The sequence below is a fragment of the Lampetra planeri genome, chromosome 35 (genome assembly GCF_965212315.1).
Source record: "Lampetra planeri chromosome 35, kcLamPlan1.2.h2, whole genome shotgun sequence".
Classification (NCBI taxonomy): domain Eukaryota; kingdom Metazoa; phylum Chordata; class Hyperoartia; order Petromyzontiformes; family Petromyzontidae; genus Lampetra; species Lampetra planeri.
In genome coordinates this window covers 5734681-5751250 of record NC_136141.1, presented here as the reverse complement: position 1 = coordinate 5751250, position 16570 = coordinate 5734681, and the positions used below count along the sequence as shown (strand labels likewise).

Sequence of the window (16570 nt, the reverse complement as noted above, 5' to 3'; positions counted from 1 at the left end):
CAACGCCGGGTACTTCCCGCTAGTATTAGCTAAAATTAATTCTACCTGATACAGAGTTTAAGAATAAAATAAAACGCAGTTAATATAGTCAATTGGAGTTTGCCAATTTGACTTTAAATATATTACCTTCTATCACACATTATAAATTCCTCCAAAGATGTAAAGGGTGGTTTTGTTTATATCTGCTGCTGTTCAGATGTTTCAAACAGCATACGAAGGCTGGTGTAATCCATTTGTCTTCATAACCAAAACTATTTTTTTACGTTAAAAAGGCTATTTTGGACAAGGCATCTGAAATGTGGGACCCATATGAGAGCTGCTGATGCTACCATGCCTTTCATTTAACGTTATACGCTGTTTATATAGTATAACTTTAGAGTTCACGCCAGTTTGTTTTCAGTTCACCGAATTTAGAGTTAAAGATGGAAACGTCCCCGCACCACTCAGTTACAAGCGTAGAGAAATAAATAAAAATCTGCATGCAGCGTTGCAAAGGATGGTCTTATTTATCTCAGCAAGTCTCTGCCAGCTTGAAATCCACACTGCTTTTTCTATTGCCCTCCACAAAATAAACACACCTAGCTTCTGAGGAAGCTCACAAGGCAAGACGCCAGCGGTACATTATGCAAATCCCAGCTTTGTGCAGGCAGAGGAATGGCAAAACCTTGCTCTTGAACTTGAGCTGCTCTTGTGCAGACCGCACTCAATATGTTGGAAACGATTTTATTTATACTAAACAAGTCTGTTTTCGTTGTCTTTTCAAACACGTCTACCAATGAAAGCGAATGTAACTGACAGCACAATTTTTTTTTCTAAATGTTGTTATTATATTGTTAGAGCAATTAAATTACAATAAGCATCCATGTTTGGCAACAACAATGTATTTCCCCTTTTGTATTTACAATACGATTATGATATTTGAAATATAATTATTTTATTGGCTGGCCAGGCAGCACTGTGGTGAGAGCAAATAAATCACAATAAAAAATGTAACATTTTAAATAACCGCCAACAGGCATTTGAACTAAGTACCACTTGATGGAAGTCAAGTGGTCATGCTATGGAAATAATGGTCCCTACCATGGGAATATGGAATTTACATGGCTGGCGTTGGGCCATCAATGGCAATGAGTGCTTCTCTATTGCTCATTTGAGCTGGGGAACACCAAATTGAATTATCTTACGAAACATGTCAAACGTAAAATTACATTATTATTGTGTCTTTAACACCATTATTGAAAGAATAAGAATTGTCATTTTGATACTGTAACAGAGGGCAGTGACATTACATCATCATCTGTTCCTTCTGCCAGCTGATTTGCGATAATGGTGCAAACAAATTTCCACGATTCTGTTTCTTTATCCAGTATCACTGCATCATTCAATCTCAACGTGTATTGTTCCAGACCTTTTACCACTGTCTTACATCATGTAAGAATGACTTCTGAATTAATTCAAAAAGGTATATTATTTAACACGAGATGGAATATTTGTATGCCTTACAAGCAACGTTCATTATTTGCTAATCAAACAAAATATTTTGAACTTGCTGAAATACGTGAAAACCCAAAAATCTGACTTTGGAAAGTTTTGTTTTTGTGCACTCAGTGGTGACTGGGCTGAGGCCATCGTCTCACTGCACTTGTGAACGTGATTTAATCATGGGGAGCTGAAACTCAGGACGTCATGCCGTGTTTCCACAACCAGAGGGAAGTGTGCTGTCTTGGTGTATGACCCGGGCTGGTCTTGCAACAACAAGCCGGCATTTCCCCACGGCAGCCCTACTGGGCCTACCTGACAGCAAGCAAGCTCATCCCGTGCCGTACGCCTTCATCCGGGCCAACTGCACAACCAGTTGTGACACCATGATGCGCTCAACACAAATATGGAAAGTATGCCCCACGACAGTACTCGCTTTGCACCAACTTAAAGAGCCGTGTTTCGGTTAAGACCACAAGGCGGAAAATTACAAAAAAGAATGTTTTTTATTACAAAAGGTAAACTTAATCCAAGCCTCCATTAAACTTTGTTTAAACAAGTTTTTTTTCAAGATTGCTTGCCGATATCTAAGGATATGGAGGGGAAGGGGACAAGGCAGGGGTGGGGGGGACTTTGGGGAGTGGCCGGGCCCACAGAGGCATGCGTTGCATGGAGAGTGGAAATGTGGACTCTAGCGCCTTTAAGATTGCTACTGGGCCAGAACTGGAGCAGAGCAGGGCTGGCTGAAGCTGGATCCCAGTGGTTGTGAAAACATAGCAAACGTAGCATGTGGTGTCGGCTCAGGGCTCTGATGTGGCCATTAGACCCTGAGTCAGCCAGCCACTTCCATAATTATTCACGAACAGTCAACATTTAGAATACAATTCTCAGAACAGTACTTACGCAATCATTCTGAGGCACCCGATTGGTTACATTTTAATTTGTAAAATAATCTCAACGTGACCGTGTTGGCAAAGTTAAAAAAGCAATGTGAAACTCCTGTAAACATCAATCGAAATTGTATCCAATAGGAAAGCAAATGTTTGCGCTTAATGTGACAAGACCACACAGTGACATGGACTTATGAAATAACTCCACGGGCAGCCAATAAAGGCTTACGTTAGAACTAAAATATTGACCTTTACCTTTTAAAATCTGGTATATATTGCCTCCAAATTGTTCGTGTGACTTTTTGAAATGTCATGTCCCATCGAGACCTGTGTTCTGTAAATCAAAGGCAGTTTTTCATCCCAAACATTAGAAGCCCAACACTGTTTTGCCATCGTGGCACAAAAAATGAGGAATGGGTTTCTACCCTACATTTAAGTGCGTTTGTTGGTATTAAAGTGCAAATTGCTTCATGGGAAAGAATTTCAAAACAAATATTCACTTTTATGTTGTGATAGAATAATTTGATTAAGGTAGTTAACATCGCAACGGTGGTGAGATGTTAACGACCTTGCCTGGTATACTGAAGGTCGTGGGTTTGATCCCAACCATGATACCTGTATATTTGGAGTTTGCATGTTCTCCCTATTGATTTTTCTCCGGGTCCTCTGGTTTTTCCCTCCACATTTAGAAACATGTATTTAGATTATGTGGCAGCTCTCAATTTCTCATAAGCCAACTTCGTTGAGCTATAATTTGTGGCCAGGTCACATCTGAAAAAGAACTATATAGCTCAGTGGGTCTTACCTGGTAAAATACAAATAATTTATAGTTTAGTTTGAGTATCTATATGGATGAGAATTCCAAATTTAGTTTCGATAGCCATACATTTACAACATTTTCTGGTGAGTAATATTGTTTTCAAATATAGATATAGATTTAAAGATATATTTGATGCATTTCACCATGGTAATGAACAGAGTAGCTCATAGATTGTCCCCAATTCTTTTAAACAGTACAACTGAGTTGTAGGTGAATACAAAACACGAACGTACAAAGACGTACAATATATTGCATTTAATAATGGCATTTATTTATGGAGGAAAATCTCATTGAGTCTGAAGATTATAATTTTTTCACAAATGTTCTGCATTGGGATATTTAGTTAGTACCATTAATGGGTGTTTAGCAAATCGGAAGAAACTGGAGTACTTGAGGGAGTGTTACTTCTTCTAGATTTGAAGCTTTCGTGACTGCAAGGATTCATATTCTTAGGTTTTCGGTAAAGTCACGTAGGTAAAACATTAAAATTAATAAAAGTAAAATAAAATAAAAATCACGACGTTTCGGAGGCAACACAAGCTTCCGTCTTCAGGTGGAACCGTCACAGCCACGACAGCTGTATCAAGTAAATGAGAGATTGCAGGAGCTACCACTCCGTTTATATAATGGTTGGAGAGGGGGGAAGGGCCAAGTACAGCACACTTTTTTTATTCATATGGTAAGGTAGGGCTACCGAGCTAATTACTTAGCACTGTAAATGCCTGGTAACCACAGAGTGCCATGCCTACAACACCTGGCAAAAAAATGTATTATGTTTGTGTACTCAAATCTTAAAACATTTCTAACTCTTGAGTAATCTTTCAGGGACAGCCTAAACATTTAGTAGTTCAACTTGGGGTATTAATTAGCAATCACAGTCCATAATTTTTCTAACGATAAGGCACTTTCAGTGAGTTCATAACGCTCCTGGGTATACCACACGGAATAAATAGCTCCCCTTTTGCACTGGCCAACCTAAAAGATGACTCACGAAGTGACTAATACTGTTATGGACATGAATGATCGTAAGCATAGGCAAATGTACTTCTCAGAAGTGCACTTAGTTTTTCCTTCTTGGTAAACTAATGCCAGTTTAACTGAAATCCTTCATCAGTAATTTCAAGAATAGACACTCATTTCAGGCTGAAATGACCGAAAGGAGGTCACAGTCAAGGTGTCTCCTTGCTGAATTTAGTGTGTGGGGGGGGGGTGGTATTCATGTTCATAGGCTTCCCTGAGCCAGTGACTTGGCAAGGTCTATTTCCACAGGACAACCACTCTTCACTTTCCACAATTTGTTACTTATTTTATTAACCCCAGCGGAATGATTGGCCAAGTTAATCCACCGCCGGGATTTGAACTCGCAACATTCCAACTGTGAATATAGTGCTCTAACCATAGTAATTGGATATTGAATAAAATAGAGTATATTAAATACAATTACAACAACAAAAACTTTTGCTGCATGGCTCTCAAATGCAATTTTTTTCATCTTGCAATAATGTCTCGTCAGCTTGCATCATGCATAATAAAGATTGTTCGCAAACGAGACGGCCTGTGCTTGGTGTTCTCCGTGCAACTGCCAAGTAGGGCTACCGAGCTAATTGACCAGAGTACTGTCAAACAGAATCGCCACGCGTCTCCACGCACGAAATTTCTAAGATTCCTCTCTGCTTCTGTTGCGCTTTCAAAACAAACTTTCCGCTTATGAATAATTAATGATGGTTCAGATAATGTACAGGGTAACTTGGAGAGTTGCAGTGTCAGCAACTTTTGTATGGATTCACACCCGACCATGCAAATTGAGGAAACACACAATTCATCATTGCCTGTTGTTTTGATATTTGTAGGGGTTTTTTTTAAAAGGAAAATAAACAGTTCGGTCTATGTGCCACCAAAGCCGAACGCGGAGGTACATGACATAAGCCAGAGACTTTATTATATTTGGAACTTCAATATCACGTGGTACTTTAAAACAAATGTGCTGCCCTGCATTATATTGTAATGTTAATGGTAAAAGGCAATTACATGCATACACATTATTGGCTACACATCACTTACCTGTAGTCGTCAATTCTACAAAAATAGAATTGCTCACATGTAAGATTTATTGGCACAATAACTTGAATAAATTAGCATATTCTTTATAACACATATTTTAAATTTCCATAATTCATCATCAGTCAATACCCTCCAAGAGAAGAGCCCACGATTAATTAAGCACATTTCAGCACAGGTTATGTATGACCTTTGGCTGTGTGGCTTACAAATATATCCCAAATGTTGGTTGTTGATTAACGCGTTGCACGTTCTTCGTAACTCGATTCCACGTTCTAATGCCGAGCAATGCAACACTGCACTAATAAAATGAAATGCGGTAATGCATGCGGCTTCATTTTCTGTGAATCCGATTAGAGGTGCAGAAAAGCAGGACGTTCACTTTGAAATGCTGCTAAATTAAAACCTGTGTGGAGCCATAATTATTATAATCATACCTTAGGCTTGTTTGATCTCTGTTAACTTTAAAAGACTCACTGTTGTCCAAACATAATTAGTTGCTGGGTGGTTTCAAGCAGTGCTGAGCCTGGCTTCCAATAATAAACGGGTAATGGAAACCTCTGAAAAGCAAAACAACAGCTGACAGGGAGCTCTCTCTCTGATCTCCTGTCCTGAGGCCACGGACACACATCATTCAACCTCACAATTCTTCTGTGGCAGAAGCTGGGCAGATAGAAACTATAGGAAGTACCGAATACCTTCCAACTAAACGTGAGTTATTTCATAAAGTAGGAAGCAATGCCCATTAAGACGTAGATATTTGGGATGGGCATGAAGTTCGTTAGATTCATGCCACTGCAGGTGAACATTTTTTAAACTAGCATTCATAAAAGTAAATTACAATTCTTAAGGCTTTGCGGCTGCCTGGCATTTCGAATGGCCCCGGGCATAAGCAAGTTAGGGTAATGAAAAGCTTCCCTTTTCATTTATACTCAGCTCTTCCCTGTTATTTTGGAAGACAAGCGGATTATGGGTTTTATGTTCACATGATAAATTTCCAACACGAACAGCCGTCCAATTGATTTATGATGTGCCATTGGTTTATATTTCGAGCCATTCTCGTCATAAGTAAAGTACTGCAATGCCTTTGATACTATTACACAGGTTTACATTGAACACGCAGCCCCTCACGTCAAGTGCAGGGCACTATAAAAGCTAATCCCAGCACTTGCTGCATGCCATCAAACATGAGCTCTTTTACACTCAAGGAGCATAAACCAACTCCGGTCATCCTCACAGCGCCATTTGGCTGGCCATCGAACAAAGACGGTCGCAGCATCGTGCGCTTTCAGATCCGCTTCTGTGGCCGTCTGGAACCCCCTTCCTTCCGATATTAGGAAGCCACATGAGCTACCCACTTTAAAATCTAGATTGAAAACTAATTTCTTTAGAACTGCTTTTTGTGCTTAGTTTATCCTTCCCCTGCACCTTCGATTAGCACAGTTGGCTATGCACAGTACGAAATAAATTCAACATACATACATATTGAACAGATATGTTTACACGTATTTTTAATGTTTGTTTTTCAGCCAAATAGGAAAAGAATTAAGAGTGTACTTGCACAGCCCTTTGCCAATCTGATGTTGGATGAGTGTCTCCCCACGATGTATGGGTTGTGGGAGGTGATTTGCCCATACTTCACCACACTGGTTAGCGCATGTTGGGGGAAGGTGGAAAAGATGTCCATGTGAGCATAGAAGAAAACAATACATTTTGCTCCATTGCCCTCTGCTGCCCCCACAACGTAGTCCTGTCGCTTGTAACACCTATTATGCATCGCAATTGCCTATACAAGCACTATCCAGCCTCAATCCTGTTTAGCTTACAAAATCTGACGTGATTGGCCACGGGGCAAATGGTTTAGTCATACGAAGGATTGCAGTGATATAATATCGCATCATCCGTCTGCTATGGGTTCATGTTCAGGAAGTGCAGAGTTCTCAAAAGGGTTGTCTAAGTCTGCAGTCCTGTCTGATTTGTTTGTAGCAGTGATTGATCTTGATCCACAAAAGTAAGCCATTATGAGCCAATAATATTGCGAATTAATAAAAGAAAACCTGTTTTCCTGAAAGCCTCACAATCTCCACTAGAGGGTAGAATGCATCCTGCTCATTAAGGAGACGCATGCAACTTCATAGGGCCAGCATAGCAGACATCAGTAGCCAAGCGTGTAAATAAATAAAAATGTATACAATGTTTAAAAATGGCAGCTCTTTAATTATCTGAACCCAGCAAGCGACACTATGTTTCAATAATCAGAAGTGGAACTAAACAAGTAATTAAACTTTATTACCACATCATGGGACCTCCTTTGCCAGTACCAAAATATGAGAATAGATTTTCCCCTTCTTTTCTCGCAACAAAACAGGTGTTAAGATGCTAAAACACCAAACTGAAACCTTTTTACAAAGAATCATGTCTGCATTAACCACAATACTTGTGGTCAGAATGCAAACAGCCCGAGCTCTCATTACTCTGATAGTGCATTGTCTTTGTGCTGTATGCCTTTTGGCGTCCTCTGGTCTAACACCGTTGTGAGACTAGGCTCAAAAGAAAGCTGTCACTGGTGTGGACCAATCAGTTTCAAAGACAATGCATATATTATCAGAGTACGTTTTTTGTTTGCATTCTGACCACAAGTATTGTGGTTAATGCAGACATGATTCCTTGTAAAATGTTTCAGTTTGGTGTTTTAACATCTAAACACCTGTTTTGATGCCAGAAAAAAGGGCAAAACCTATTCTCATTTATTATCACAGTTCACATGTTACACAATTACACAAGGCGAATTATAAAACGACTCAATCACGAACTCAAAAATGTACTTTTTAAATTACACTCTGCTCCATGCGCAGATGAAACTTTAAAATACATTCGTGGGCATTGTACCAAATCATTTCAGTGTAGCATTTAGCTTCAGATGCGAATTAGGTTTCTCTGCAGTGCTGAGTGAAAAACTGAGCTGAGTTTGTAAACTGACAGCCTCTGCCTTATACCATAGATCTCTCCGGTACAAAGGTGACCTCTGCTAATAAAGAGACCGACATAACTGTGAGTAGCTTTCATTAAAACTCAACAAAAATAATTATACAAAAGCTCCCTCACCTTGAGGAAGGTGAATGTAGTAAACTAGAATGTTTTGGATGGGTTAAGTGCAGGGAATTGTGACACTATTTTATCAACACACACACACACACACACCTTCTGAATGTCGGCATCGTGCTTTTGCTGAAGTTTTAGCTTCTCCTCCTGAAACATGACCTCCAGAAGTTTGGTCCTCACCTCCAGCTAAACAGAACAAAATAGCAAACAAATTAAACAAAAACAATGTACAAGGTTAAATGGGCAAAACACACTAACGGCCACTTGTTTCTCAATATAGTAGATGTAGAAGTAGTTTGCCAGCTCAGCAGCCACCACATATTGAAGTTTAACGGAGATGTTTGACATTTTCAGCCATGCAGGCTGTATTGTATGTGGGTGCTTGCACTTGTATAGAGATATGCACAATAGTAGAAAGCCTTTTAAACGTGGCAAAAAAAACCTTTTACTTGCAGGCCTTCCCCAAAGTCTGTCTTGTGAAGGCTACTTGGCTTGAAGCATCATCTCTTTTACCAACTTTATTACCTTATACATACACAGTGAAAATTTATGGGAGTTACTGACTTATTTTTCTAAAGGACCATAAATCCCTTCTGTGTCTTTCCAACGAAAATAGCCTGTCCACCGAGGCACAGACTGAGCTACGTCAGTGCCAGCAGGCGGCCTGGCCAAAGGGACATCAAAGGGATCTCTCAGGCTTTTGCTGTGGCAATGGCAGGCATAAATCAGGCTCGAACTGAGGGTGGTCACGGGAAGGATTTACATAGAAGCATTGTGTCCATGAACAAAATCCGCCCCTTGGACGGCACATTGAGCAGGGGAACGTTCACAGTGCTACTTCTGCACCCGGCCAAATGGGACAACGTATTCTCTTGTGCAAGCCCCCTGAGAATGGGGGACCAGCACCATTGCAATCTCAGGAACTGGCCCTTTCTGGGGCTCAAGGGAGATGGCTGGGATGCCCGAGTAGAGTGCGCCAAGGAGGGAGGCCTGCCAGGACCACCCCTCAACATTCTGTCCAAGACCCAGCGTATAGTTTCTACTGGCTTTTCATAGAGCATGGTGACAATGGGCACAATGAAATATTAAGTTGACTGGGTTGCTCAGAAGGCTAATGCTATTGTTGTAGTCAGAGCACAGAGCCATCACTGCCAATGACCTAATGGACTGCACACAAAAACACCATTGTAATTTATCTTGGTCATTGCATTTATTTTGGTAATAACTAGCTTCAGAGAACATTATTTGGCAGACAGACACAAAGTGAAGCATGTACTCAACAACGCAGCTGCACAGACCACCATGTTGTGGTTGCATTTTATCTTTGAGAACAAAGGCCTATGATGTCATTTCCCTGTCATCGTATGTGATGAGAGGCTGTGCTGATGTTGGGGCTTCCAGGATGGAAAGATATTTGCAGTACATGTATAATTAGACTAACTAAACGTGGGCATATCGACAATGCTGTATGTGCATTAGTGACTGGGGGTGACATCATTAACTTACCTACAACATCATGTCACTACATCTGTATTATTTACCTTATATCTGTCATTTCACTACATTTCCCTCGATTCTATCTCTCGTCTACCTGAATGTGCGTGCTACATGATTTTGCACGTCCACCGTCTGTCTCTCACATTTCACTTTGATGCATAAACAAATGTAACTATTCGGTTGAGCATTTGGATCCTGCCAGAAAACTAATTAAGGCAATCTGCAAAATGGCAGAAAGAGCTATGAAGTGTAATGTTTCTGACTTATCGAGAAAAGTTAAACAAAGGCTAAATAATCTTTTTCAGGAGATTCCTGCAATGGAATGTTACGGGGTATTTTTACATGTGGGAGTTAACTCAAGTTCTTGGAAAAACCCTCACGTATAAGAGATAGTGTATAAAACTACAGTGGTATATGTATAATAACTGGTGCTGAAATGTATTTAACTAGTGTGCACAAAAGTATTGTTTGTGCTCATCACCATGCATTTGTAAAGTGTTGCCTTTGTGTGTTGGCCGTTTAGGATTTAGACCACAAAGATTCTCAACTCAACAAGGGGGCATCTATTCCTGGCAATCGTTGAGAAAGGGATAATCCAGCAACTTTGGCACCACAGCCCTGGCAGCAGCGGATTGCACTCATGAACAATTTTATGGGAAACTATAGAGCGACAATAATTAGCACATGCCAGGCCAATATTAGTGTTGCTCCCATATAAAAATTGTCAAAGGAACTGATGGGGCATTCAAGCTGGTGAACCTTGGACCCAAAGGCAAGTGAACTAAACAATAGTCCAGCCTCCCCATAATAACAATAGCCACACATAATAACTTCATGATTAATATGAATCAAAGCAGAGCATTAATGTAAACAAGCGGCATGCAGCTGAACTAAATGAACCATTGCGAAAGAAAAAAAAAACAGCTCATGCGTGGCCTTCTGGCTAGGCATAAAATTATCCCATTTTGTTTACAAAGACGTTGAGCTTTCATCGCATTCCAGAACAGCACTTGATTATGAAGGCAATCACTTTTTATTAAATATGTCATTTCAGTCTCAATGGGATGGCTGCAATAGAGAAATTAAACAATTCCTGACACCGAGGCAAATTGTGCCAGACCCTGGCTGTGTCCCCGCGCGTTTCCTCTGAACCAAGGCACTTCAGAACACGAGGCCTACAGGGTCACACTGACCTCAGCCAGACAAATAAATTATTCTCTGCACACATTTAAATGGATCTGAGCTCAATTTTTTTGTATGCTGGTTCTTGCAACCCCTTTTGACACCCTGCATGCAAACTGTGCCGCCAAAGCTTCCCACTGCTCAAACAATTGGATGGTGGATGCTCATTTCATGTAAACCAGTAGCGGAAATTCCATATGACTATATTGGGGCTCAGAACGATCTATTTAGACAACCACTAATAACTTACCACAAAGTGTGACCTTTATTATCAACCCCGGTTGATGGGCTGAGTCAACCCGCCAGTCGGGAAATAAACTTACAATCTTCGGCTGTACTTCACATGCTTTGACATTAGCACCATCCAATATGTTTGTACGAGTACCCCAATATAATTAACATTTGTTCAAGTTAAAATCAATATTGTATTGCATTCAGAACAAATGCTTTTGGGCCAAACTGTATTACAGCAATGTGTACAACTGATTACATACCAATTCAGCATGTGGCAACATCATACATGCATTAAAGTACTAAAAGAGGGAAAATATCAAAATATTCGACTGCAACTGGGAAAATAGTTCCCAAGAGCCTAACAGTTTGTTTAGCATGACCTCACCTCCTTCTTGTGCATTTGTGAAACCGTCTGTTGGTCAAGGAATGTTCCATTTCTTTCATCACCAGCCTGGGGAGTGAAGTCAGTGATACCAGCCGATTCACAGTTGTATAAATGGGCAATGGCACATCAAATAAAACCTTACCTGCACGGCAGTAGTGTACAAGTTTCAGAAGCTTCTCATTTTTGTCGACACAGTGGGCCATCTTTCCAACGATTCAACAGGGTCACCAGAAGGAGAAAAACATGTCTTTCCATGGGACAAATTTGACCTTGTAATGTAAATCAGTGCAACAATAAAGTGTATTGTAATTCTTTCATATGGATGCTCCCGTGCATTACGGAGCATGTTAATGAACTATATACACTGTGTAACAATTTTTTATTGATTTCTTGTTCCTGGGTAGTATGTGTTATTTCCTCATTGCTTATACCTCAAAAGTAGAGAAAATGGCTATTATTCCCCGCAAACTTTGCTTTTGTGACCAGGACAGTGGTATTTAGAAATTTACCTATTTTCCAGAACATTCCAGGTAGATTCAGTGCTGAGCAAACTTGGAGTAACTTCTCGAACATTCTAGAACTTTCCAGTAATATAAATAGTAGAAAAATACAGGGGCCTTAAGCCCGCCAGTTCAGTTTAGTTCCAGCTGCCTAAGTGGATACATATCTGCATTTTTCTGAGATGGCATCAAGAAGCTGCAAGCATCCGACAGACTCATTTTGCTATGTGTGCGGCCAAATTATCAAGACAAGAGCAAAAAATACTTTATGGAAGCATCTGCTAAAATGTGTGAGGCCTACAAGGCATATTTCGACATGTCTGTCGGGGATCAAGACAAACCCTGGGCACCTCATTTCACCTGCGAGCAATGCAAAAAAAACTCTGGAAGGTAAGATGGACAATTATTTCTCGGAATTTTATGTTATAAAATTTGTTAACAATTTTAAAATGGTAAAAGTTTTTAATTTTAAAATGTTTTACAACTTTCAATGTTATTGGAAAAAAATATATGATATATGAAAAATGTTGCGAGAATCTCTTAAACCTTAGTCATGGGTGAAATAAATGTATTTTTGTAGGATGGTACAGAGGGGAAAAGAGAGCCATGAAGTTCACTATACCAATAATTTTGTGGGAACCATTGACCACTCAAGCAACTGCTACTTCTGCATGGTGAACCCTTGCAAACGTCACTGGCAAGAATGCACCTGCTATCACGTATCCGGACCTTTCTTCATCCATCGCCCGGGTGCCACACTGCCTTGAGCTCCCCGTACCCACTCCTCCGGAGAGAGAGCAGCCGTCTTTAGAAGAGAGCAGTCGTCTTTAGAAGAGAGCAGCAAGTCAGAGAGCGAGGAAGAAGTTGTAGATCCAGATGACAATTTCAGAGGTGGAGCTGAGGAGAGAGACCCATACTACCCCAACCAAAAAGACCTCAACGACTTGATCAGAGATCTTGGTCTCACAAAGTCCAATGCCGAGATTTTGACATCTAGGTTCCAGCAGTGGAACTTGTTGGATGAAAGTGTGCAATTCGCAGATCAGAGGAAGCATCACCAACCTTTTTGCAGCTTCTTCACCCGTCAATATGGGCTCTGCTTCTGCCACAATGTGACCAGTCTGTTCGAGGCAATCGAAATCGCCTATAACCAGAATGAGGGGCGCCTCTTCATTGACAGCTCATCCAGGAGCCTCAAAAGCCGTGCTGCTCCATAATGGTAACAAGTACCCGTCTCTTCCCCTGGCTCACTCGGTGTACCTCAAAGAGGATTACAACAGCATCAAGACCTTGCTGGATGCCTTGAATATGGCTGGGAGGTCATCGGAGACTTCAAAATGGTGGCATTCCTGATGGGTCTCCAAGGTGGTTTTACCAAGTTTCCCTGCTATCTTTGCCTTTGGGACAGCAGGGACACCAAGGCGCACTACCACAGGCGGGACTGGCCACAGCAGACCGAGTTCTCTGTGAGGAGGAACACTGTCAAGTGGGAGCCACTGGTGGACCCCCGGAAAATGCTGATGCCACCACTGCACATTAAATTGGGCCTTATGAAACAATTTGTCAGAGCTGTAGATAAGGAGTCGGCAGCCTTAAAGTACCTTCAAGACTTCTTCCCTAAGCTGTCTGAGGCAAAGGTCTTAGCCGGTGTCTTCGTCGGACCACAGATAAAGAAGATCCTGGAGTGCAATGAATTCCCCAAGAAGCTCACTAGTAAGGAGAAAGTGGCTTGGGACAGCTTTGTCGCAGTGCTTCGCGGCTTCCTGGGCAATCACAAGGTCGAAAACTATGTGGAGCTGGTTGAGACTCCAGTGAAGAACTACAGCACAATGGGATGTAGGATGTCCCTCAAAGTCCATATCCTTAATGCTCATCTTGATAAATTCAAGGAGAACATGGGAGCTTACTCGGAAGAGCAAGGCGAGCGTTTCCACCAGGATATACTGGACTTTGAACGCCGCTACCAAGGACAGTAGAATGAGAACATGATGAGAGACTACATTTGGGGGCTGATTCGTGAAAGTGATTTACAGTATCATAGTAAATCTCGAAAAACTACTCACTTCTAAATCTTTGCAGTAATTTTTGTATTACTTTAGTATAAACACATGTCAATTTTGATTCATAAGTAGTTTTTTTCTGACTTTGTGAACGAAAAGACACAAATTTGCCCGTTTTCTCATTGAAAATAGGTAAATTTCAAAATATCACTTTCCTGGTCACAAAAGCAATGTTTTTGGGGAATAATAGCCATTTTCTATCCTTTTTAAGAATAAGCAATTTCAAAATAACACTACCCAGGAACAAAAATTGTGTTACATAGTGAGCTATCAATGATTAAATTATGTGACAGAAGTGGAATTTAAACAAATCAGCTTACAAATGGCAAAAAGGGACGATTAAATCATGAAGTATATAACTGTGCTTTCAATATTCTACCATCAACAATGCCGTGGCATGAAACCTTGATAAATATTGTGTATGTAACAGCAGGCCTATGCACAAATAATATACAACAGCCCAAATATCTCTTGCACTAAAATCATATATTCATCGTATCTACATTTATACTTGACACTGACATTGGAGCAGCATTAAAAAAAAAAGGTTATGATGAATATATAACTGTTCACATTAAAATGGTGTCGGAAGCTATTTTGCAATTGTTCTGCTCCAGAAGTTTTGCTTTGAAGAGGGAATGGCAGGGCCTTGTCCCAGCGGCACGCAGGGCTTGTAAGACCAACACAAAAGGAACGTTATTGCATTCAGGTGAGTTACTACACAGAAGAACAGTGTCCCCCAAGCTGGCTGATTTTATCACCCGATGAAAACCAACGTCAGGCAATCATCCATATCTTTTCATTTTTGCAAAAAAGGCTATAATCATAATATGGAGTAGAGGGGGGGGGGGAGCTGGGTGTACTTTTGAGCTCGTAACAAGTGGTGCCAGTGTGCGCAGCGAACTCTGAAAAATTAATCATCACATTGTGTCAATCATTGGACAACAGCGGCTCAACTCGACTCCAAAGTATCTTACCCCAAAACGGCTGTCAAGGTCACTGTCATCAGACGAGAGTCCAGTGTGATGGTCCTGTGCAACGAGAGGACGGAGCATTCATCATTCCATCGCCTGCACACGTTGTGCGTGTCAGAGTGCACCCGTTGGAAGCGCACGAGTGAAAATTCCACTGCTCATGAGTGCTATGTCGTTGCATTGTGTTATTGTAGAGCATGCCAGTGCGTGTTGCAAGCATGCGTATAATTAACCGTGGGCTGTCCTTTTGGTAATGACCGTTTTAATGTGCTGCTGTTTTGCTTAAGTCCTCATATATTGTTCCTTGCTTTGTATTAAATTGTTCTAAATAAAGGACCCCGTGATGTTTTTGATTGGGCTTTCACCTGGCTTCATTATAGTCAACTTAAAATACCTGCACCATGTGGAGAACAGAATGGTGTTGTAGAAGAGAGGGCTGTAAGATAATAGGGCATTGCTGAACTCCCTCACATGTGTTCTATAGTATAATACAGCATCATTAACTCCAAACATGCATCACATCATCATTGTTTTATTCATAAGCTTCCATCCTGTTTCATTGCTTCTGTATATTTTGCTGTTGGGTGACACAAAGGAATTCATTACAATGGGCAGTGTTTGAAAACCTCTCTATTAGTAGAAGTGCATGACACTCCACATCCAATAATGTGCTCTAATGCAATGATGTATATGATCATTCCATTTAAGAATTCCACTTTATGATACTTATAGTATACAATTATATGATATTGCTTTGCGAATGCAGTTATGCCTTAGAATGTTTACTGAGCATTATGATTGTTAATTTGGTTGCGGTTGTTCAAGCAGTGTTTGTATTTAATGACACATTTTCCAAAACGCAAAATCAAGTTGTACGTTAAATAGAAAAATAAAACTATCATAAAAATATCAATCCTGTTCAAAAGACCATGTTCAACAATGTTGTAAGCTTGGCAGAGCTAAGCAATCAATTATAGATAACTGTAGGTAAAAAAATTATATGACCAGCAACTGTGAAATGAAAATGAATCTTTTATCCATGGAGGTCTGTGTGTGAGGTTCAAACGACCAATGGCATGACACTAGAAAGGAACAAAATTAAATTGTGCTCCTTTGAAGAGAGGTCTTTTTGCAACTGCTGTTTTAGTCCACGCTGCATTCCTTGCGTTTTAGAAGTAGAAAGAGCAATAGGCTTCCTTTGATGATATGTCTATCCAAACGTATTAGATTAATACTGTGTTATGAGTTTAAATATTTCTGGGGCACATCCAGCAAAGCTATTACATTTATCTGCCTCAGACTCCCTGGGTTGGGATTTTTTTTTACATTTTACACTGACAGAATTATCATTTCTCTGGCAGAGCACCAGTGAGTTAATAGAAGAAATAA

At 40.5% G+C, this 16570-nt stretch overlaps 1 protein-coding gene across 2 annotated transcripts in view; it reads right to left on the bottom strand.

Moving 5' to 3' along the window:
- The window catches only part of LOC144730341 (centrosomal protein of 112 kDa-like), a 198927-nt gene that overhangs the window by 164481 nt on the left and 17876 nt on the right, over positions 1-16570 (bottom strand). For both annotated transcript variants that reach the window (XR_013587810.1, XM_078611086.1), the window contains exons 7-9: positions 15185-15238; positions 11648-11713; positions 8449-8535 (exon numbers count right to left, since the gene is read on the bottom strand). Coding sequence is in view for 1 of the 2 variants with exons in the window: in XM_078611086.1 (XP_078467212.1) it covers positions 8449-8535; positions 11648-11713; positions 15185-15238 (207 nt within the window). In the remaining variant the exon portion in view is untranslated. The remainder of the gene's footprint in view (positions 1-8448; positions 8536-11647; positions 11714-15184; positions 15239-16570) is intronic.